Raw genomic sequence first — 24,908 nt, 5'->3', positions numbered from 1 at the left:
AGAAAGATTATGACAATATACAAAAGGCTAAGAAAGTGAATGAAAACAAAAGACAACGTGTTCAAACAGAAATTGCAATGAATTACAATTCATTATTTGCACTTTCTTCAAGCACGGTTGGTGTTGGGAGTTCATTTCAGTCAAAGATTGGTAAATCAGGTGGGACAACTACATTAAATACTCTTTGGAAGCCCATGCAGAAACAAGAAGTTGATGATGCTGTAGCTGATATGTTTTTTGAATCTGCAATTCCATTTAATGTGGCAAGAAGCCCTTACTTCATCAATGCGTGTAAGATGATGGCAGGTTTTGGTAAAGGATATGTCCCTCCTAGTTCTGAGACTATAAGGACCACTCTTTTGAAGAGGTCAAAAGAAAGAGTTACAAACAATTTGCAGAAGATCAAAGACTCTTGGAAGGAAACAGGGTGCACAATTTTATCAGATGGCTGGTCAGATATGAATCATAGACCTCTTATTAATGTGTTGGTTTCTTGCCCTAAAGGGGTGCTTTTTCTGAAAGTAGTTGATGCATCAGGGAATAAGAAGACCTCTGAATTTATTTTCAAGATTTTAGAGGAAGCTATTCTTGAGGTTGGAGAAGAAAATGTGGTCCAGGTTATAACTGATAGTGCTTCAAATTGTGTCGGAGCAGGAAAAATGATCATGGATAAATACAGAAAAATATATTGGACACCTTGTGCTGCTCATTGTCTTGACTTATTGTTACATGACTTGGCAAAGTTTCCATGGATTAACGAGACAGTTCGGAGGGGGAAACAAATTTCTCACTTAATATTTAACCATCAACTCACATTGAGCTTGTACAGGAATAATGCATCTGGAGAGTTGCTCAGGGCTTGTGACACCAGGTTTGCCACATATTATATTACTATCAAAAGGCTAGTTGAAGAAAAAGGAAGTTTAAGAGGTGTTTTTGCAACAATGAGTGGGAAAAGTCTCATCTTTCAAAGGAAGCTAAAGGAAAGGAGTTGGAACAGGTGATTTTAGGGAATGCTTTTTGGGACAATGCTCAGAAGGTCTTAAAAGTATGTGAACCAATTGTTGATATGCTTCACATGGTTGATAGTGATACCCCTTCCATGGGTTTTGTTTATGAGGGCATGGATCATGCTAAAGAAGCCATTGCAAAATCTTTTAATAATGAGGAAAATGAGTACATTGCAATATGGGAGATGATTGATGAAAGATGGAAGATGTTGCATAGTCCTTTACATGCAGCAGCTTGTTATTTGGATCCTAGACTCTTTGGGATAGAAAGAACAAATGGTGCAGAAGTCATGAATGGCCTTTATGATGCAGTTGAACGGTTGGTCCTTGATCTAGAAGAATGCAGGAGAATTAGAGAGTAGCTCCGAGCATACAGGTTGGAAGAGGGAATATTTGCAAGGTCTAGTGCAATACAAGATAGGCCCAATATTCCTCCAGGGAGATGGTGGCAGTTTTAAGGATCAGAGACTCCTAAATTGCAACGTTTTGCAGTTCGTATTTTGAGCCAGGAGTGTCTCTACTTGTGAAAGGAACTGGAGTAGCTTTAACCATATCCAGTCCAAGAAAAGAAACAAATTATTGTCTACAAGGTTGGAAGACCTTGTTTATGTTCGCAGTAATTTGAAGTTGGCCTTGAGTAGTGTGGCCAAAGATGCATCTAGTTCCTCCCAGCCATGGTTTGATGTTGATCTAGAGCCAAAAGAAGATGATATTAGCACTGATGGTGACTCACTAGATGAGCCAAATGTTGGAATTCCATCTATTGATGACTTTGATGATCACCATTCTAGTGCCTTTACTATGCCATCTGCACATGATGATTGAGAGCTTTTTGATCATACTAGTAGGCCATAAGTATAGATTATCTATGTTTTTTGAATTTCCTAGAACAATTTTATGGATTATAACTACTTGGCAATGGTCCTTATGACTTCCTTATTATATTAGCATTGATGATGACTCACTAGATGAGCCAAATGATGGAATTCCATGTGTTGATGACTTTGATGATATTTAATATTTTGAAATTTGAAGATGTCCTACAATGATGTGTATGTTTAAATTTTGATCATGTTTTGGTTATGTGATTTTTTAAAAGATTACTGTATTTGACATTCATTTAAATTTTGAAGATTGAAAATTATGTCTTTTCTTTTTGCAAACTATTATTGTGTATGTTTACATTTAACTAGATGTTAGGATGATTACATTATTCATGTATGTTTACTAATAAGAATTTGTATTCATGTGTTTATGGATTGATTTTGAATTTTCTATTATTTTGTCATATATATATATATATTGAAAAATATGTATAGTCGAACCTTATGCCGAACCTCATTCGAACCTGATCGGAAAATTCGAATTCGAATCGAACTTAATCGTTGTCGAACTCGAACCATGTGACATAGGTTGTAATAAGTATATCAGATCTGATATAATTATGGAAATCACATCATAACAGACTGAAATTTTTTGATAATTCATGTGGGCAAGTTTGGAAAAAATTCGGTAAATTTTTGACATAAAGATATCATTGATAGTTTACTGTTTTCATTGTCATATTGTTGCTGTCATAAAGTTTTTTTTACTGCTATCCTAAAAACTAAATTCTGAAAATTAAGTACTCTGTCATGGAATTGTGATAAAATGCATATCTTTTGTTTCATAAACTGAGTTTTTGAGCATCTGATATTAATTTGTGAAGACGCTTTTGTTCTCTTTGAGCTATAATTGCATTTGAAAGAATCTAAAAGATTTGAAGTAAGCTTGCGGTTTAATTATGATATTGCTAAGAAGTTTATCTTTCAATCTTTGTCTAGTGAAGTGAACATTCATTTTGACAATTAAGGGCTTTGATATATAACTCTGATTCTAGAAGATTTGAAGTAAGCTTGTGGTCTAATTATGATATTGCTAAGAAGTTTATCTTTCAATCTTTGTCTAGTGAAGTGAACATTCATTTTGACAATTAAGGGCTTTGATATATAACTCTGAATCAGATCGTAGCATAAACACTTTTCATCCTTGAATCTAACTTCATCTCATTTTCTAATCATCTCGTACGTTTGCATATTAAGTTAGTTCTGCATAACTAAAATTTACTTCCAAGCATAAGCTTGGTCGGTAAAGAGATAGATACCCATCAATATTTGCTTGAGAAGCTTTTTTTAATAGTACTTAAAATGGTGACCTTGCAGTGGTCAGAGCCACAGGTCTCTGTAGTGCCGAAGGCACCGGGTATGTTAGATTTTTAGGAGAGGTATCGTTAATCACACCTAGTGTGCTTCACCTTATCTTCTTTCTGCCAATTACTACGAAATCAGGCTCGATATACAAAGGATCGAAGGCTTAAAACTTAGATAGGCATTTAACTAAAATTAACCAAGATTCTTGCATCTCATATTATCTTTAGGATCTGCACTTCATTTAAGATAGTCATTCATCCAAGCAGCAGTTGCAAATCAATTACTTGGTCCTAAATTTCCTAGCAAGTTGACTCCATAAGGCACTGACATCAATTGCTTAAAATCTAATCAAATCCTATAAGTCTTGCTAAATCTTAATCAAGTACTTGATCGCTTCACTATGTTTCCCGAATTTGGTTCCCAACTAGTTCTTCTTCATTCCATTTTTCCATACAGTCTACTCCCTTTAGCCTGCTGTATGGAGACAATTTAAACAGAGAGATTGGGATCAGGGTGACAGCTCTCGATCTGAGCTGTTGTCGCGGTTCCTAGACATTCTGTGCGACAACAGTGTCAAAACACATCTAAGACTCATGCCAAGTATGCTACTAGTAAATATGAGAGGTCGATAGTCAGCTGGTCATTATTGTATGGTGTTGTTATGCTGTTAGTCTAAGTCTTGTATGAGTCAGCTTGACATATTTTGCATCATTGAGCAAAACATGGATCAAACTTTTACTCAATCCCTTAATAAACTAGTAGCAGAAATCAGCAGACCCTTCTTAAAGGGACTCTATGCCAACCTTCTGAAAGAACAACCAAGAGATATGCAGGAAGGGCAGGAAATAGGACACAAGATTTTCACACTTGGGACAGATTTAAAACACATGAGGGTCACATGGAAGATTCTCTTCAAACTTGAAGAACTCGATGCCCTCCTTTCCAAAGTGAGTCAGTTAGAAGGGAAGAAATTAACTTGGGCCCTAAAACCATCTATGCTTGCTCTCATACAACACAAGTTCTTGGAGGAACTTTGTGGAGGGGTTAGACTTCCAGTTGCATCTTGTCTCAGTCACATCATGAGACTAATTGCTCCTAGAGCTCCTTACAATGATGATATTATGAGGAGAGTTTTCAAGCTGATAGTGGATACTTTCCAAGATTTGGACAACCTTTGGAAAGAAGCTTGAGATTTTAGGAGTTATGGCCATGACTAAGACTAATGAAGTCATGTTTGATCTAGACTGTGATGGTTTGATCTTGTAGAGGTTCCAATGCTTCTTCAGCATTAGGAAACATCATCTTGACAGAGTCATAGCACACATGCAGTCCATCTTGTCCTCATGTATGAGAGGCCGTGATGCCATCTGTCGGGAGTTGCAGTCTCGATTGTTGTCTATTTGGAGGAGAGAGCAGTTGGTCTCACCTGTCGCTTATGGTCTAGTTGAGGGGTTGGTTGAGCAGAACATTTGGTTGTTTAGGAGACAGTTGACTAGGGAGGAGCAACTCAGGTTTGAGGGCTCATGTAGCAGGAATGAGATGAGGAGGAAGGGACTTTGCTTCATCTGCAAAGGACCTTGGGGATCTGACCACTCATGCTTGAGTGACACTGAGGAGATGACAGCGGTAGAACAGGGAGATATTCTTCATGTCTGTCAGGATGAGGACTCTTCGTTGGACGAGTCCATGGGTTCATACGATGATATCTTAGAGGAGCACGAGCAGTCATATGGAGTTGATGACAGTAGCCCAGATCTACATCCATGTGTGGTAGAGGAGTATGAGGAGCAGCTGATTGTTCCCATGTGGGAAAGAGATCAAGGCGCAGATAAGTGACTAATGATTCAACATAGAGAGCACATAGAGGAGCAAGAGTCATGGCTAGTGATTGACGTCAGGCTAGATTCATATGATGAGCAATCCGTGGGTCCTAGGAGAGACATTTAGGATAGTGCGTTACCGGTTATGAGTCAACATGAGCAGCATATGATGGAGCGTGAGTTAGCTGAGGAGGATGAGGCACACAGTATGCATGATGAGCATTTTTTGGAGAGCTAATTGGAGGTTCATATTGAACCCATGATGATGGAGGATGAGCAACCACCCTTGGGGTTAGTCGTTGATGAGGAGTAGATAGATGTTCAGGCAGCCTCCAGGGAGGTAGTATTCGCAGACATCTGTCGTCAGGAGGTTTTGGAGGTTGACGGGGTAGTTTTGCAGGACGTTAGTAGGTGGCAGGAGTTGTTGGAGATGGCGGTGCATCCATCTTTGGGTCTACCCATTAATGAGGTGCAAACAAATATGGTGGCAACTAGCAAAGCTGCAACATATTCAGGCAACAACCCTCTCCAGGAGTTCATAGACAGGGCTTGCAACACAGTTTGCCCACTTTTTCCCATTAGAGGGAGAGAGGCAGGATTTCTTGGACATGTTTTGATTGTCCAAGTGGAGCATTAGGAGTTGAGCATGGATCAATATCAGCATAGCAGATGTATTCCTTGCACAAGAATCCATGCATTGGATTGGCGAGAGATCATGAGCTGGTACCCTACTGATGGAGTATCATTTTTAGTCAGAGGCATTGTATTGCAGGAGCCCTTAGAGGTGAGGGATGTTACATGCTTCAGTTGGCAGCAGGATGTAGGTTGGCCACTCATCAGTATCTCAGCACAGCATCAACATGATGAGATTGACCTTGGTTTATGCCGAGAGTTGGATTGGAGAGAAGTGATGAGCTAGTACGCAATTGGTGGGGCAACATTCATAGCCGAAGCTATTGCACAACAGGAGCTAGGGAGCATTGATTCTCCTTCTTGGTGGCATTGGGATCCTGGTGGATCTAGTAGTAGCAGGTTGAGTCAGAGACGAACATGGGATCCAGGTATTGGAGGATCCAGTCATGTTTCGATAGCTTGGAGGCGTGATGTGGACCAGTGGTTCGTATGGGATCCAGGCATTGAGTCTCAGTTGCGTTGGGCCACCAGATTGGTCCACATGTTTGGATTGCTTGAGGGCAACCAATCTTGGGGTGGGAGGACTGTCATGTCCCCATTTTTATTCTTCTTCATAGTACAACCAGGGTGGATTTCCAGGGCAGAGGATGGCCAGGTCCGTGGAGCAGGTTATGTCATCAGGGGTCCCGATGGAGTTTTGAGGAGTTTCTATGAGGTCCAACGACATTCGCTTGGTATATTCCATCATCTGCACAGTTTGCCTTTCGTTCCGGCACATTTTGACAACTTTCAGAAAACTGAGTTATTAGTGGGCTTGACTCAATTAATTACGCTTAAGGTGGCATTCTGGGAGGAATACGTGGCATAACACCTTAGTGTAATAGCTCGTTGGAATTAGAACGAGAAGATCTACATGATGGGATGGTTAGATGAGAGTTTCAGTGACCTGGGGAGACATGATGGCCAATTTACCATTTTCCCACATTAAAAATAATATTTTAATTGAAATAAAAGAGGGAAAAGTGCTCCATGATTAAAATAATAATAAAATAGAAGGTTCTAGAGGAGTCCATCAAATCTATAAAAGAGGAGGAGACCATTGGAGGACATCTTGGTTTTGATATTGTTTCTTGTATGAGAGGTTGAGAACCCGGTTCTCTACTCCATTGGTAGCCCCAGGACGAAAACCCTCAGGTGATATAGAGAGATTGGTCAAGCACCCATCTCTTCCCTTGGTGAATCCATTCAGGGTTCACAGGTTGCAGTGTATTGTTTTTCAATTGTTTGGAGGCCGATTTGTGGCATTGTTGTAGATCTGTTTGAGGCCAAATTATCTCAGCTGGATGGGTTGTATGTGCATGTAAAACCCCAGTTATCTAATATAATAAAGCTGAGAGTTTTCTTATTTATTATGTTACGAGATTGTGTTGCTCATCATCATCTGTTAAATGCATGATTAGTTTATGTGAAGTGTTTGTTCCAAATTTTCTGCATTTGGGACATTACAAGGTGAAAGATGTTGTGCAAGAGTGCAAGCAAATTACCAAGTATATTTATAACCAGGCTTGGGTGTTGAACCTTATGAGGAAATTCACACAGGGTGAGCTTAGTCTCCCAGCTGTCACATGGTTTGTTACAAACTTTCTTTCCCTCCAAAGCCTTTTGTATGAGTACCAAGCTTTGAGAAGAATGTTTTGTAGCCAGCAATGGGTATTTTGGAAATATAGCACAAAACCAGAAGCATTGTTTGTGAAAGCATTTGTCTTTGGTGATATTTTGTGGGACAAAGTCATTGAGATTGTCAGCTTCACTGAGCCCCTTGTGAAAGTCTTGAGATTGATGGATGGAGAGAAACCTGCAATGGGATATATTTATGAGGGCATGGGCAGGGTCAAAAAGGTGAAATGAATCTAAATATCTTCTTTTATGGCAAATTATTAGTTCCAGGTGGGATAGGAAACTACGTTCACCATTGCATGCAGTAGGATCATATCCCAATCCGAGCATATTCTATAATGAGGGGTCTAACATTCAAAGAGATCCGAGGTGATGAGAGGTGCCATGATATGCTTTGAGAAGATGTTCCCCGATCAAGATATTCAAGACAAGATTAACATACAACGAGATATGTACAAGGAAGCATATGGCATGTTTGGATTCAAATCAAGCCAACGTCTCAAGGACAAGAAAATGCCTTGTAAGTGAAAATTGTTAGAACTTAGCTTGTAATTTTGTTAGTTCTCTTTTATATGTTTGGCATTGCAAATTGATAATCTTTGTTGTTATTTTTTTACAGCTCATTGGTGGATAGAGTGTGGCACTGAGGCACCACTATTACAAGAATTCGCCATCAGAGTTTTGAGTCAACCCTGCAGCGCTTCTTCTTGTGAGCACACTTGGTCAGTGTTTGAGCACATCCACAACAAAAATAGAAACAAGTTGGAGCATGAGAGGTTGGAGAAGTTGGTTTTCATCTACTACAACCTTCGAATACTCACAAAACAAGTGCAGCCAAAGGATACAGATCCAATTTTATTGGATACTATTGATTTAGAGTGATGTGTCATCAGAGACAACATGTTGTAGACATAGAGGGCTTTCAACAACCAACTACATGATAGCTTTTGATGCCTTTTTGATGTATCTTTTTAAACAAAATAGGAAACTTTGTATCTTGGTAGGATATTTTAATAGTCGTGTTTTCTTACTTTCATAGCTTGGAATTGAATTTTTCTAGCTACTTGATGATTTGTGACCATAAAAGCCATCCTTGAGCTAATCCTTGCCTTTAGATAGGTCATTGTTCCTATGTGCATAGTTTGGTCTAAAGCATCTCCCACTGCTTTTTTGCAGCTATGGAGCTCAAAATTATATTCTGTCAGCTCCATGATGCCTAATGAGCCCCAAACTCCATTTAAGCCTCTCTCTGTGTACCCAACTTCCTCATTTGGCTAGTAAGCATAATTGCACCCAAGGTAGGCCCCACAAGGAAAAGCTAATTTTAATATTTTGGAGCTCAGAATTGGATTTTGTCAGCTCCATGATGCTCTATGACCCATTAAACATGTCTTATCCACTTCTTGCATTCCAATGTGTCTTTTGGCCGGCTTGCATAATTTGGCCCAGGGTGGGTCCTATGGGCAAAAAACAGATTTTGGTAATGAGCTTTTTTATGCGACAACAAACCCCAAAAACCAGAACCAGTAAATAACTAGAGACAAAAGTGGTTGACAAAAAATACTTAAAGTATCTAAAGTTTTATTAAAAATATATTCATGTACATCCATTCAAGCTCAACCACTTAGACACATAATATGTGAAGTTCCTTATGTATATAGCAAGGGTAAATATAAATAAATAGCACCAAGTGCAATCTATATCTTAAGTTCTTATCCTAAAATACATAAACAAAGAGTCTTTAATTAGCCTATACAGTCCAAAAATAATCATAATAAAACTATCAATTATAGCCTAGACACTGGAGCCTAGACTCTACAATCTAGCCCAAGAAACTCTTTGTTTTAAAACACCAAATCAGCCCAAGACTCACTTCAAATCAACAAATAAGAATGATGCCGAATGACGCTGAGTACTTGTCAAGTTTTTCACAAGCTGAAAAATTCAAACTCCTTCAAGTGAAGGGTGTAAGAAAAATGGTAGGGGCATCATTAAATAGATAGGGGAGGGTTTAGAATTAGGTTTAGGGTTCTAGTTTTTCTTATGTTTTCTCTGAATTTGAGTTATTTTAATAGGCCAACATCATGCTTGTATGGAATTAGCTGGTTTAGACGGTTCTATATGGAATTGGTGATTTCTTGTGTGAGGGGCCACTTACACCCAAAAAACCTCCTAGAATTGGTTTAGCTGGATGGTTTATCCTGGTTTTGATAACATTGTTAGTGACAACTTGGATTACTTTGTCTTCTCATATGGATTGGATGGTGTTCCTCAATATCTCAAACAAATATTTCGCTGTCTTGTCTTGTTCATAAAATCAATGCCCTACAAATGAATAACTCCCTCAAGACAATAAGAAAGGGTATTCACAAGGGGTCTATACTGACAATTGGTCCAATTATCACTCACTATAGTGCATCTAGTGATGGCCTACATTTGTCTTATATGTTTAACTCTATGTTGCAGGAAATGGATCCAAAGTTGGTGTACCCATATAGGAAATGTCGTCAAAACGCAACCGAATTGGGTCCGAAAAACCTTGGTAGTGTTTCTTGATTTGGAAATGCAATCAAAACGCCATTGAAACATGATTGAACTATGGCCAAAATGCTTGGGTTGCGTTTCTTGATTTGGAAACACCATTGAAATGCTGCTAAATTGTTTCAGTGGCGTTCGAGCCAAATTTGCCTTGTTTTTGTCTAATTTTGCCTTGTTTCCATGACATTTTTGCTTTTGCGGGCTCGCTCAAGCACCCAAGAAGGGTGTCGGGCCGTTCTATGTCCAAAAAAATGTTAATCTACCACTAAAATTTATCTCTAATCACTCTACAAACTAATTTATCTCTAATCAATCTGTGCACTAGTTCTGCTAAAAAAGCACCGTGTTCTATTTTTGTTAATCAATATGATTATAAGATTTGTAATTGTACTTGTCATTATCTCATGTTTTATTTCATTTTCAGCACATATAGCCATAAATAAAGGCTGGTTTTGGATGTAAAGCCTCATGTATAAAGGCTGATTTTCAAATCTTGGATGTACAACCTCATCTATAAAGGATAATTTCGGATTTTGAATCATGTAATCATTTAGGAGAGTTAATATAGACCGGGTTTTCCTTCTGAAATGTTATTTATGTGTCTCATTCTTTTTTTCTTGCAAGATAATGCATTATTAACTAATTTGAAAAAAAATGACATACATACATACATATCTGCCGAGTTTTCCATTGGGGGGGGCTCGTGTTTCCATTCATACCTATTTCAAAAACTTCTAGACATTCTGGCATTTCATGCAACTTAGGATTAACTCTTTCCTACATGCTAAGTTTGCTCCTCTCAACTCCTGTGGTCCTAAGCGTTTCATAGCTAGGAGGATCATATGTCGGACCAAAAATTGCATCCTTAACGTGTATTAAAATAAATGGTTTCTAATGATATTAAATGAGGTATTAGGGTTGATGAAGTAATAAAAAACAACATCAACTACCTCCTTTTGCTCCAATCGTTGATGAAATGATAAAAGAGCATCATCTACCTGCTTTTGCTCGAATTGTTTACAAACTTTCCATAATGCTTGTTGGGTCACATCTGGATCTAGCAATGAAGGATTTCCTTGCAAATGTGGCGTAGATGACCCTCTTGATGCCATGCCTAATGGGGTGGAACTGAATGTTCGTGATGAACTCAAGAAAGCCTCTTATCCCATGAGTGTATCTTGCACTCTCGAGTCTTTTCCTTTCTGCTTCATTGGCTTCATTTCATTATGAGATTCAGATTCTTTGCTAAATTCTTCCTCATTTTCGACTCTTATCTTTTTGCTTTTCACTCTGACTCCACCAACAATATTCAGTAAATGATTTCTTCCTCTTGTTAATCTCACCCCACAATTATCATTGCATAGTTTGAAAAACATTTTGACATCCCCTTTTAAAAGGATATTTTTACTCAGGAGCTTTTGATTAAGAGGTTGGGAAGTCATTAAGTTTCACTGGAGGGCTGTGGCATTTCTCTTGGAGGAAAGTGTTGAAAATGTAGTGAGCAAGGTCTTTTGGCTTGTGCCTTAGCTAGTGAAGTCCTCGAGTTGTCCTCATCTATAAAGGATAATTTCAGATTTTGAATCATGTAATCATCTAGGAGAGTTAATATAGACTGGGTTTTCCTTTTGAAATGTCATTTATGTGTCTCATTTTTTTTCTTGCAAGATAATGCGTTATTAGCTTATTTGAAAAAATGACATACATACATACATATCAGCCGAGTTTTCCATTTTCGGGCGGGGGGGGGGGGAGGGGTGTCGTGTTTCCATTCATACCTATTTCGAAAACTTCTAGACATTTTGGCGTTTCCTGATCGTGTAACATTGCCTTTACACTTTCTTCAATGGATCTATTCTTTCTTTCTGCAACTCCATTTTGTTCGGGATTATATGGGACTATCAACTCCCTCTTAATCCCAGATTCCTTACAAAATGCTATAATCTCTTTGGATGTATATTCTCCTTCATTATTAGATCTTAGAATCTTGATTCTTCTTTCAGTAAGGTTCTCTAATTCAACTTAGAATTCGTGAAATTTTGTGAATACTTCATCCTTGGTTTTCATTAAGTAAACCTAGGTCTTCCTTGAATGATCATCTATGAATGTCACATAATATAGATGTTCTCCAAGAGATTTAGGAGTCATATGGTCACATACATCGGAATGAATGAGATCCAAGATTTCTTTTTGACCGCAAAGCACTGCTTCCAAATGGTCTCTTGGTATTCTTACCCAATGCACATCCCTTGCAGACACCTTCATGATCTTCCTTCAAATTAGGAATTCCATCTACTATGGAGCTTAGAGTTGGAAGGATTTTGAAATGTAGATGACCAAATCTTCGATGCCAAAGTTCACATGGGCTAATTTCAATGTGAACTAGGGCTTGGGCCACAGGAGATATTAATTTGTAGAGTCTTCCTTCTCGGATGCCAATGACCTTGGCTTGATTTATATTTGAGTCTTTTCCCCAAACAACGACCTTTCCATCAATGAAGGCTATTCTATCACCCTTATCTTCTAGACTTGAAATAGAAAGTAAATTCTTATGCAAACCTGGAACAAATAGAATGTTGTTGAGGTGTATGTTGCTTCCATCTTCTAGCTTTATGGAGGTTGATCCAATGCCTTTCACGGGATAGCTTTTGTTATCTCCAAGTTCCATCGAGTAAGCGGATTTTCCTTTTGATAAGGTCTTCAATCGATTTGAATGGCCAGTGATGTGCCTTGATGCACCACTGTCGATTACACAAATGTCTTCATCTTGAAATGTGCTAGAGAGAGTTGAGAAGAGACCTTCATTTGTTTCTTTGATTGATACCTTCTTTGTAGAGAATAAGAGACTCCATGTTTTCTTGATACCTTCCTTGAGATGGATTTCTATCTTGGAACACTTCTTGATGAGCTTCTTCATTGTAGAGGAGATCTTCATGATGCCCTTTGCTAATGTTAGCTTTGATACCACGTTGAGAATTCAACTTTGTTCCTTATTATTATAGTGTGAGATACATCAAACAACTACCAAAACAATAAGAACAGTGACATAGTATATAGGTTGCAGGCTAGGGCCAAAAATCTTCCTCTTGAGGGGAAAACCATTAAATCTCTTCTCTGCTTATAGATCTTTCAATTGACGAATACCATGACCTAGAGACTCAAACAAATACCCTCCAAGATCAAGATCAATTCGACCTCCTGCTACACTAACTTCGACCTCCCACTGTAGATTCGAAATTTTATCTCTCGACAATTGTTGCTGCTTCTCTTGGAGAAATATCCTTCTCCTCCCTTCGCTTGCTTTTCCTCGAGTCTTAGGGCTAATGGGACACCCTAAGAGACCTTAGCTTGCCTTCCCTTCTCTTCTTCTTCCAAGATCGAACTGTTGAAATTTCTATGTCTATCCGTTAGAAATTTAATTTGTATTCTTCTGGTTTATTTCTTCTACTTGTTAATTTGAACAAGTTATTTAAAATATATAAATAGCGAAATAAACACAATACAGTCTCAACATCTACATATCATCAGCTGAAGGAAAACAAACACACAAGTGACAACGTTATTTTTGGACAAATGTCCCTGGGAAAACCCATTGTGGAAAAACCGATGCAGCTATTCTGAGGGATTATTATTATGAAGTATTTCCTTGAGTACAACTGTGTGCCAAACTGGTCCACCCGACAGAAAAAAACAACCGATAGTAATACCTCTCTATTTGGAAACAGGTATTTAGAAAACCTGTCCCACGAAACCCTCTCTAGAAACTCTGAAGCACAGCATCAGCCTCCTGCTGCTATGTGTCACCCTCAGAACCCTCTGCGTCAGCCCTCTGAGGCATTGCGTAGCCTCTGGGACCCTCTGCGCCACTCCTGCTGCCCTCTGCGTGGATGACGCAGGCCCTTTGGCCTCTGTGCTGTCTCTGCTGGGCTCTGCGTGGCCTGCGCTGGCTGCTGCTTCTCGCTCTCTGCTTTTGTGCTGGTCTCTCGACACTATCTCTGCCTCTCTGCCCAATACTAACTGCCTTTTGTGCTGGTCTCTTGGCACTATCTCTGCCTCTCTGCCCAATACCCACTGCCCCTCGCTTCTGATCACTGATTCGATTTTGCTTAGCAACCCCGCTCTAGCAAATCGAATGACTGATCACTTTGGTGTGTTCTCCAACTGACCCTTAAGCCTCCTCTTATACTTTTCCTGTTGGTCCTTCAATGACCAAGATTACATCTCTAATCAACGACTAAGATTAGGTTTGGCTTGATCCATGACTTTTGGAACCTTCTAACCTAGTTTTATATTAATACCCATTAATATTTTATTTTTCCTAAGTTTAGACTTAGGAACTCCATTAAAAATATTAATTATTTTAATATCTCCCAAACCTGTTAGAATCTGCCCAAACCATTTCTGGGTCTTGGAGATCTCATGTGCTTTAGCCTCTCCACCAATTTTCATGGCTAGAGCACATCTGATGCTACCCCAAATCAACACTCCCTCTTAGCGAGGACTGTGCTCTAGTAATACTCCTCACTGAGCATCACTTTGATTATCCGGCACTGGTACTTGTGCTGATGCTAGGCCTTCCCGCCCAACATCCTCTGCACTATTGCATCCTGTACGGCTGCCCATGGCTCTGCCACTGCCACTGCTACATCCGTACGACAACTCCCTCTGCATTCGTGCTGCTGCTGGTCCATCATCCAAACACTGCATCTGCACTGCATCCCCCTCTCATTATGCTGCATCGTGCTACTGCCAACTGCTACTGCACTACAACTCAGTGATTGAGAAGTAAGTAACTGATCCACCCAACTTCTGACATCCCTGTCAGGCTAGAAACACTCCCGATGCTGAAGCTCTCTCTGTCACTAACAAGTGCTCCCTCTACTGACCTCTGCGCTGCTGCAACAACTTCCTGCATCTCGAACCGCTGCAAACCTCTCCGTGCCATCCTGCACTGTTGCAAAACTCTTCGTGTCTCTCGCATTGCTGCAGCTTGCTAGCCTCGCGCTGCTCGCGGACTCCGACACTGTAGCACTCTCTGCCGCTTCATCTGCATTTGTCTCTACCGACATCTGCCAGTCTTGCTACTTCTCTCTTCGGGACTCCCGTGGCAAGGTATAATCCAAGAGGTTGGGTACCTCAAGGATCCTGCCCCTCATCGCCTGTAGTCATTCTGACTACAACTCGATGTCTCCCCACCTCTTTTCTAGAGGTACATGATTACTCATGGCACAATCGTCATCCTCCTCTACCTCCTCCTTTGTCTTCGCTGGCGCTGCCTTAGAGTCAGACGCCTCTCCCTTGTTCTTCTTCCTCAGACACTGGTTCGCATAATGACCAAGTTCCCCATAGTTGAAGCACTTGACTTGGAGAGGTCCTTTTTCTTCCTCTTCTCCTGCTTTCCTGTAGATGCTAAAGCTGCATCCTCTTCCTCTTCCTTCTTGATCAAGACTCCTTTGCTCCTACTTCCCGTCTTGCTCAACCGCCTGATCTCCTCTTGGCGAAGAGCCACCCACAATTCTTCTCAATTTGGAAGATCCGCCCTGCCTAGTATGCTCTGGGCAAATGTCTCCCACTCCTCGTAGATTGCGTTAAGTGCGGTCCTTACCAACATCTCCTCATCCGGCGTGGCCCCTATGGAAGTCAGCTGGTCCTGGATCTCATTCAACCGACCGAGGAAGTGATCTATATGCTCCCCCTTCTACATCTGGTATGGCCACAACTAATTTTACATTTCATTTGCCGTGTCCTTCTCGGCAATATGTTGGACCACATGATCCTTGACCCCATCAAGGATTATGCACTTCGCCCTGGCCATTGCCTCCTCGTACTTTTCATTTTCAGCTGGGTCAACTGGGATCGCCACTATTCTCAAGGCGAAGGCCTTGATGCGATGTCTATCTAGAATGGACAGGATCCTGGCCTTCCAGACCACAAAGTTGGACGCCCTGTCCAGCCTGTCCTGATCCCTTCGCCCATTCATGGCCATCCCTCTGCTCTTTCTGCTGACTCCTCCGAGTCTCTCTACTTCCCTCTGGAAGTTCTCGTTTCGACTCCTGCTGAGTCTCTCTACTTCCCGCCTGGAAGTTCTCCTTTCGACTCCTGCTAAGTCTCTCTACTTCCCGCTTGGAAGTTTTCTACTAGACTCCCTTTGAGTCCCGATTTCCCTTCTGGAAATCCTCCTGCCAATCATCAAGTTGCACCTCTACGATCCTTTGTGCACCCACAACGCTGATCCAGATTCCTTGGCTAGAAATCCGCCTGGGTAGCAACTCCCTCTACCTTGGTTTTGCCTTGTTAGGTACTGTTTTGCCCACAGTACCCCACCAGCTTCGTTCTCGTAAACTGCCCACAACTTCCTATGCCCTAGCAACTGAAGGACTGAGCCTCTAGGCTCTGTGCAATCTCGGCACTGGCAAAACAACTCCCTCAACCAACTGCGTCAACCCTCCTGGTCTTTGCGTGGCTCTGCGTGAGCCTCTTTCTGCCCTCCTCAGCCTCTGTGCTGGCCTCTCTCTGGCTCGGACTGATGACGCAGTCCCTCTGCGTCAACCCTTCCTCTGTCACTTTCTGCAAGGATCAACTTCTGTCACTTGGGACAACTGATTCTGCTGCAAATGCTCTGCTTAGCTGATGCCTTCAGCTCTCCTGTGATCTGCAACCACGCTCTGATACCATGTTGAAATTTCTAAGTCTATCCGTTAGAAATTTAATCTGTATTCTTCTGGTTTTTTTCTTCTACTTGTTAATTTCAAACAAGTTATTTTAAACATATAAATAACGAAGTAAACACAATATAGTCTCAACATCTACAGATCATCAGCTGAAAGAAAACAAACACACTAGTGACACCATTATTTTTGGACAAATGTCCCCAGAAAAACCCAATGCAGGAAAACCGATGCAGCTATTCTGAGGGTTTATTATTATGCAGTTTTTCCTTGAGTACAACTGGGTGTCAAATTGGCTCACCCGACAGAGGAAAACAACTGGTAGTAATACGTCTATATTCGGAAACAGGTATTCAGAAAACTTGTCCCAGGAAACCCTCTCCAACAACTCTGAAGCACTGCGTTAGCCTCCTGTTGCTCTACGTCAGCCTCAGAATCCTCTGCGTCAGCCCTCTGAGGCGCTGCGCAGCCTATGGAACCCTCTGCGTCACTCCTGCTGCCCTCTGCGTGGATGACGTGGGCACTCTAGCCTCTATGCTGTCTGTGCTGCGATTTGTGTAGCTTGCTCTAGCTGCTGCTTCTTGATCTCTGCCTCTGTGCTAGTCTCTCGATACTATCTCTCCCTCTCTGCCCAATACTCACTGCCCCTCGCTGTTGATCACTGATTCGACTTTGCTTAGCAACTCTGCTTTAGCGAATTGAATGACCGATCACTCTGGTGTGTTCTCCAACTAACCCTCAAGCCTCCTCTTATACTTTTCCTGTTGGTCCTTCAACGATTGAGATTACATCTCTAATCAATGGCTAAGATTAGATTTGTCTTGATCCATGACTTTTGGAACCTTCTAACTCAGTTTTATATTAATACCCATTAATATTTTATTTTTCCTAAAGTTAGACTTAGGAGCTCTATTAAAAATATTAACTATTTTAATATCTCCCAAACTAGTTAGAATCTGCCCAAACCATTTATGGGTCTTTGTGATCTCATATGCTTTAGCCTCTCGAGTCTCCACCAATTTTCATGGCTAGAGCACATCCGATGCTACCCCAAATCAACATGAACTAGAGATAGTCCCAACGCAGAAACCCTAACTTCGACCTTCACAAGAGAGAGAGAACTAGCTCAATCACTTCAACGTCTTCGACTTCCTCTTCGTTGCTCTTTCTTTGGCCTTCTTTCTTCCTTTTCTTCACATAGAGAATGAGATGAGTGAGTATGTCTAATGAAGGACAAGTTCCTCTCTATATATAGGCTCTTCCAAGGGTGATCGTGGCTCTTCATGTAGGCCGACTTGACAACTCTTTTAGGCCGACTTGATCTTGGAGGTATTTCGACACTTTAAAGACAATAAATTTTTCTTTACAATATACAATGTGCCCATAGGGTCTTCAATATATGACAATGACTCTTTAAACCTAGGGCAAACCCTAGAAGCACTCAATGGGTGCTTGAATAATAATAATTCCTTTTTCATTATATTATTTACAAGAGTACATTTCATACTTACGAAGACGGAACCTGGTTACACATTTTTCAACACACGGGTGGCAAGATGTCAGCCATAATGCAAACCAGGGAGTTGGGGGCAAAACGCAGGCGCAGGGACTGATAAGACTGTGAAAGATAGGCATGAGCAGGTCGTGTTATAGAGGTGGCTGAAAGTTGCAGAGCCAACAGAGTAGTAGGTAGGCCTGCACTAGTAGAACCACGTTTGGGGCTTGCGAATTCGTGGCAGGTGGAGAGCGCAGAGAGCTTGTGTCCTAAGTAATAGGAGATCATAAGTGCGCAAGTATTTAGGAGCTGGGATCAAGGGTTGGCAGGGAAAGTCTAGGCTGGATCAGCAGGAGAACAACTTTGTTCTCAAGAGACAGATTGCTTTGTATTTGATCTATTTTCTCAATCAATAAATACCACATCAAGAAGAGGGTTTTCCCAAGAAAAATAATTGTGTGACTGTTCTTTATCTCTGTGATTATTCCACTGCTTAAATTTCTGTGTCTTGATGAAAAGAAACTAGTTTTCATGTTTCAGATTTTTCATTATAGCGGTTGCAGAATTTCAAGGAAATTCTACAGAAAGAAAACTTTAAAATGAATAATTAAAAAATTAGCCTCTCGTACAACATAAAATTGGATAATCAAGTTTGAAGAATCAAAACTGAATTGAAAACAGAAAACAGAAAGAGAAAAAGAAGAATGGAAGATCTCTGTATGATTAAAAACAAAATATGCCATTTCATTTAATATAAGGCAAAATAGTCTTAAATTTTATTTTATATGAAGGTACAATGAGATTGAAACATAGATAAACAGAAGTTTTATAGAAAAAAACGCTAGCACAGAAGAAAAATGAAGATCGACTCATGAGAACGAGGGCTGAGGCTTTTCATTAGCAACCTCCAGCAATCTATGTTTCTCATCAAAGGAGAAGAATGGAGACAGAAAAATGCCTCAAGGATCATGTACACAGGAATGAGCTTGAGCCTTGCCTCACGGGTAGAAAAATGGCTGACAATGGTCAAATTGATGCTTTGGTTCTTGGAAACAGAAATGGCAAGGAGCACACACTTTCGCAGCATGCAGCAAAATACCCCATTCAGGTAGGAATGAACTTGCCTCGCAGAGGAACTTCAATGCAGGTGTATGACAGGATTTGTGGGACCTTAGAAAGGACTTGGATAAACTAGGGAAAAATGAAAAATTATTGCCTTCTGCGGGGGTTAAGTTTTTTACCATATCGGATGAAGTTTTGGCTGTTATATTTAACTTGCTTTTGTATGCCTCTAATGCCTGTGAAAAAAATTGCAATACATTTTCTGATTATGTCAGATACATTATATTAAATGTTGTATCCCTAAATATTTGATCCCATTGTTTTTGTATCTTTCAAAACACTGCAATTCAACTCTGTTATGGTGAGTGGTTCACATATTCTAAAAAGCATTTTTTGCTAGGGATGAAAGCCATACCCATACAATTCAAAAGTAACTGGACAGCAGTAAAAATCTATGCTTAAAAATGTTATTAGCATGTGATCCATTAGTTTTCCTTGCTTGCTAATGGACTAATGGCAGAATTCTACAATTATGGATGGCTTCTTGAATCTGTGGATAAGTAGCACTGTCTTTTTGTAAATATAAATTTTCTTTCTCTGCTAATGCCAAAATTCTACAATTGTATGGACACCTCCTTGAATCTGGGGTTATATTGCACTGCCTTTTTGAAACTATGAATTTTCTTTCTCAGTTATAGAGAGGGTATTGAGGCACTCTTCAAGGAATTCTTTCCTAATTCATTGTGGTCTTTGTAGTCATCTAGCTGTCTCTGGAACTCTGAGGTGCAACACATATTCTCAAAATTTTCCTTTATCAAAAGTAGGAGTCATCAAAGAATCAGAGGATCAGAAGCAATGGGTACCGATGTTGTTCATCCTCTAGAGCATATGCATGATCCAGAAACTATATCATATCTTTCGCAGGAAGATGCAATAGCTATAGATGAACTTCTTATGGGTCCTCTTGGATTTAGTGTGGACCAATTGATGGTAATTGCTTTTTATTATTGTTGTTGCACAGTGGTGCTGATAAATTTCTATTGGGTCTGACTAAAGTTTAGTGTATATATTTTGGTACCTACTGTTTAGTTATTTACCCTTTGTCTCAAGGTTATATATTGCTCCTTGTGTAATACTAGGGTAAACAAATGGACGTTAGCCAATGAAAGATTGCAATCAAGGGTGATACTAATTATCTCACAGAAATATTTTTGAATGCAGGAGCTTGCTGGCCTTAGTGTTGCAACCTCCATAGCAGAGGTATGTTAGCATGAGTAGGTACTAGGGATTGATCAAATATATTGTTGATTGTATTAATTTGTTATGTACTCGTGAGGCTGTTGTCACCTCTAGTAATGTTTGTAAAATTTTAATTTGGCCCAATCACCAGTTTTCAATTTCAATAAGTTTTTCACAGCTTAATGCTTATTCATAAGTGCATATTCATCGGAACTTATAAATGAAAAAACATTGAATTATTTACTTAGAAAATCAATCACACAAAAGACAAATTTTTGGGCAATGCCCTGGAAAAACCAGCAGAGAGACTAAATTTTATTACGAGCTCACAAAAAAAAATGAGTTTACAGCAAACTTTTTCCAGCAATAAATGACTGTACTTATCTAAAAAAACTGCGCCTTTTCACCACATCAAAAACTGTGACAAGACCCTTGAAATCTGTGCCTGATTTCTGCTGCATGGCTGTACTGTCTGACAGCAATAAATGCTCTTCTTTTTCTGTGCCCATTTTCCTGTAATGACTGTACAGTTCTGAGTCTCAAAACCCGTGCAAACAGTGCCTCAATTTCTGTGCAGGTTTCTGTACTGTCTGTACAGTTCTGTGCCTTGAAATCTGTGCAAATGGTGCCTCAGTTTCTGTGCAGATTAAGTTTTAACAGCTATAGTGCCTGCAATAAATGCTGAAACTTTTCTTGGTTTGCGTGCAACTGAATGCCCTTGGTAAATGTGCTATCTTGCTGCACCTTCTCTCCTCATTCTCCAGCTCTTCTCATCTCTCTCTCCCCTCAATAAGTGAGTAATAATAAATGGTGCCTTTTCCCTAGAATCTCCTTTTATGTCTCATTATAATGGTTGTAACTTAAACTTAAGATCTAATGGCTCAGATTAAATCTTTGGCCAATAGGATCTACAGTTGTGATATAGTTTCTCATTATCGCAACTAAAATTACTTAAGTCACTTTATTCATTAATAATGCACAAAAGTCACTTTAACTTTATAAAATAAAGTTATTGTTCTAGAGACCACTTTTGGACATTCTCCCACATGCTAGACAAGAAGGCATTGTGGAAGACACTTGCTAAAATTTCAACAATATCTTCATATTGAAATTATGCATTATTCTAAATTTTTGTGTATAGTCTGTGATATTAATGCATAATGTAAAGATTATAAACAGCAGGGCCTATATGCTAAAGTTTATAAAACAACATGTCTGTCATGTTTGGTGCTCTGTGATTAAAGGTGAGCAAATTTTGGAAAAATAATGTTATGACCTCTGTTAATTTTAGATAACAATGGTTTGTTCTATGCTTTAGCACAATTTACTTCAATGTTTCTTAAGCATCCCAATGACAATTTCCAATTATATCTAGTAGCAATCACAATATCTTAAATACATTGATAGTAAATGCAGATAGAACATAAAAACATGTGCAAAAGACAAGCCAAGACAAGAGGACACAAGATATGGCGGATGGCAGAGAAAAACCCCAATGTGGGGAAGCCCTTTGATCAAATCTTCTTATTATTCTTCAATAGTTCAGCAGAGAGAGAGAGAGAGTACAAATATCAAATTAACTTGCCCAAAGCAGTCCTGTCAAATCAACAGTCAACAGCAGTCAACTGCATCCCTAAACAGAAAGTCAACGCTGGTCAAAGCAGCTCCAAAATGTCATCCAAGCAGCTTGGTCAACAGCAGATAAATTCAGCCTTTCAAGAGAGTCAAAGTCAGCCCAAAACAGTTCGGTCAAACCAATCAAAGGAGAGAGAAAACACAGCTGTAAATTCTGCAGTGAAATCTGAAGTCAATGCTGAAGTCAACCCTGGTAAAACTATCCCAAACTCCTAAAAAATTGTTCCAAAAATACGGCCTTCAAAAATCGGATTTCTGCCCACAAAAACAAAGTCAACTCTAATCAAAAGCACCCTGGTCAACACTGTTATGTTTTCCTGAAATTTTCGGCCAGCAAACAAACCGAGAAATTCGTCCTCCTTTCACACGTGCGAAGTAGAGAACGTTGCCTCCAAGTTGTACGGACCAATCAAGAGAGGAGAGAGAGAGATACGTGATGAGATGAGTGATGTCGAAATAAGAGAGAGATCACTCCTATTTTTCCACTTTGTTGAGGGTGAGGAGACATGTCTATTGGGCTTCATGAGCCTACATTTGACTGAGGCCGACCTTGACAATTTGTGCATGAGAGAGAATAAATTCAAAATTCCATTTCTGCTTGTCAGAATGAGATGATCTTTATCTCAAAATTGGAAAGAGGAATCCAATGCAATAATCATCTCCATCATATGAGCTGTCCTAAGGTGGAATTTGGCCCTAGTTGCCAATTTTAACAACCTCACTAAAGATGGCCTTAGCTTGTGATTGCAAAATCATTAGAAGGCTAGAAGACACATGGTTCCGTCATACTCCGTGGTTTTGAGAATTAGAAAATAGAAAGTTGCAATAAGAGGGTCATAGAAAACTGTAAGTTGGAGTGAATTAAATTATTGTAGTTTGTAGAGGTGAACCTTAAAAAGATGCACTTTAAATATTTAAGAGAAAGGGTCAAGGAAGATTTAGTTTCCTTGACCTTACATTAAATTTTCTTTGTAGAAATTGAAAGCTATGTGATAAGAAGTTTTATATACTTTGTGTTTGTGCTAGCGTTATCCATGTAGATATGCATTAATTTTTTTATTGATGCATTGAAACCTACTTTTTTGCCTGGGAAAGAATTCAGCCTCCCTCTCAGCTCCAATAAAAGATAGAGGTTGCTGGTACATGGCCACCCCACAGTATATACTCAATTAAGAGCACCACATAGTTATTCTATTCTAGAACTTAAACATGTCAACTTACGAGACTTGAACTGGGGTGGTGAAGATTACAATGATTCTGCCCAACCACCTAGGCTAAACTCAATTCATGCATAGAAACCTACATATTCTTCTGCATTTTTATTAATTCTCAATCTCAAGCTACACATATAGGGAATCAGGATACACAAACTTTACACAAAAGAGCGACAAACTAGGAAATGATTCATTCATTGGCAACTGAAGTCAGAATGATCTATTTCTGTTGGTAATTGTATCTCAGTTATTAGAGGTTTGCATTAAATAAGTCTCATCCTAATTGCATACAGATTCTGCAAATAGGTTGCTTGCCAGTGCATCGGCCTTATGATCTAGAAAAGGATGGTTCCTGTAAGAGTGGAAGCACTGCTCTACAGCTTGTTAGTTTTGGGTAGCAACAAACATGTGTTCTAGTCTCTATGGTGTCTAAGAGGCCAAGGAATACGAGATCTCCGAAACCCATAAAAGGTTTTGCAAGAAACACCTTAGAAACACCTCAATTTGATTAATTACCCAATAATTAAATATTTCCTAAGTCTAACTTAGGAAAACTGATCAATTAAATTAGAGTAATTGACGGAAGTCGACTTTGCTCTAGAAACTTCTGGAAAATTAACTTGATGGAATCAAGATGATCTTAGCCATTGATTGAGATGTGATCATGGCCGTTGGTTGGCTAACAAGAGATTATAAGAGCAAGTCGATGGGGTTTGGAGAAGACAACACAAAGTGCTTGAGTAGTTCGACTTACCCATGTTAGTTTTTGTAGCATCGAATGGTTTTCTAGTCTCGACAGTTGTTAAACAGGCTAAGAAACACTAGAACTTAAAAACCCATAAAAGTTTTCAGGAAAATCCACCTAGAAATACCTTAATTAAGTTAATTAATTGGTACTTAAATTTTTACTAAGTCTAACTTAGGGAAAATGATTAATTAACAACAATTAATTGAGGAAGGTTTCTTTAGAAACTCACTTGGATCGAATAGGAAATGATCTCAACCATTGATTAAGGTTTAATCTTGGCAGTTGGAGTCCCAACTGGAGGTTATAAGAAGTTGACGGGTAAATGGAGAAACACTCTTGAGGTCGAGTTTCCTTGGGCAGTTCAACTTTTCAGAGAGCAGCAACATTCTTCCAGAAGAGTTCAAGCCAGAGAGGGGACACAGGGACAGAGAAGGGCAAAGACAGTGAGTCTGAAGGAAGTCTTCCAGTTCTGGACAGTTAGCTACAGGAGGGTCGAGTTTCCTCAGTGACGTTGTGCAGTGCTGGCGCAGAAGCTTTAGATGCAAAGCTCGATCTGGCCAATCAGAGGGTTGATTTAGTTGCTGGAGACCAAGAGAATTTCCGAAGAGGGTCGGTGAGTCATTCTCATAGGTCGAGTTGGGCAGACGACTTGATCAGTTGCAGTTTTTAGGTAGAGTGTACCAGTGCTTGTGTAGGAGTGACGCAGAGGTTGATGCAAGGGTTTTGTGGAGCCTAGTATTTGCCAGCTTTGGAGATGGATTAGTGCCATGTGAGACAATTTGTCTCACTAATTTTTGTGGCCAATTTCTTTTGTAGAGGATTGCCAGTTTGGGCATCTAGTTGTATTCATAATTTTCTCACTGTTGCTTAATAATAAAAAACCTCAACTGTTGCATCGTTTTTCCCACATTGGGGTTTTTTGGGGACTTATGTCCAAAAATAACGGTGTTATATTTTTGTGTGTGTGTGTTAGTATTTTCTCA

The 24,908-nt window shown here is 39.7% G+C and overlaps 1 protein-coding gene across 3 annotated transcripts in view; it reads left to right on the top strand.

Moving 5' to 3' along the window:
• The window catches only part of LOC149251347 (pyridoxin (pyrodoxamine) 5'-phosphate oxidase), a 172,350-nt gene that overhangs the window by 20,260 nt on the left and 127,182 nt on the right, over positions 1-24,908 (top strand). For all 3 annotated transcript variants that reach the window (XR_016266872.1, XM_089459362.1, XM_089459363.1), the window contains exons 3-4: positions 19,846-20,079; positions 20,311-20,349. Coding sequence is in view for 2 of the 3 variants with exons in the window: in XM_089459362.1 (XP_089315488.1) it covers positions 19,846-20,079; positions 20,311-20,349 (273 nt within the window). In the remaining variant the exon portion in view is untranslated. The remainder of the gene's footprint in view (positions 1-19,845; positions 20,080-20,310; positions 20,350-24,908) is intronic.

This window comes from Pinus tabuliformis, chromosome 7 (assembly GCF_031772625.1).
Source record: "Pinus tabuliformis cultivar Carrire ecotype Pingquan chromosome 7, CPIR1, whole genome shotgun sequence".
Lineage (NCBI taxonomy): Eukaryota > Viridiplantae > Streptophyta > Pinopsida > Pinales > Pinaceae > Pinus > Pinus tabuliformis.
This window is presented reverse-complemented; position numbering and strand designations above follow the sequence as displayed.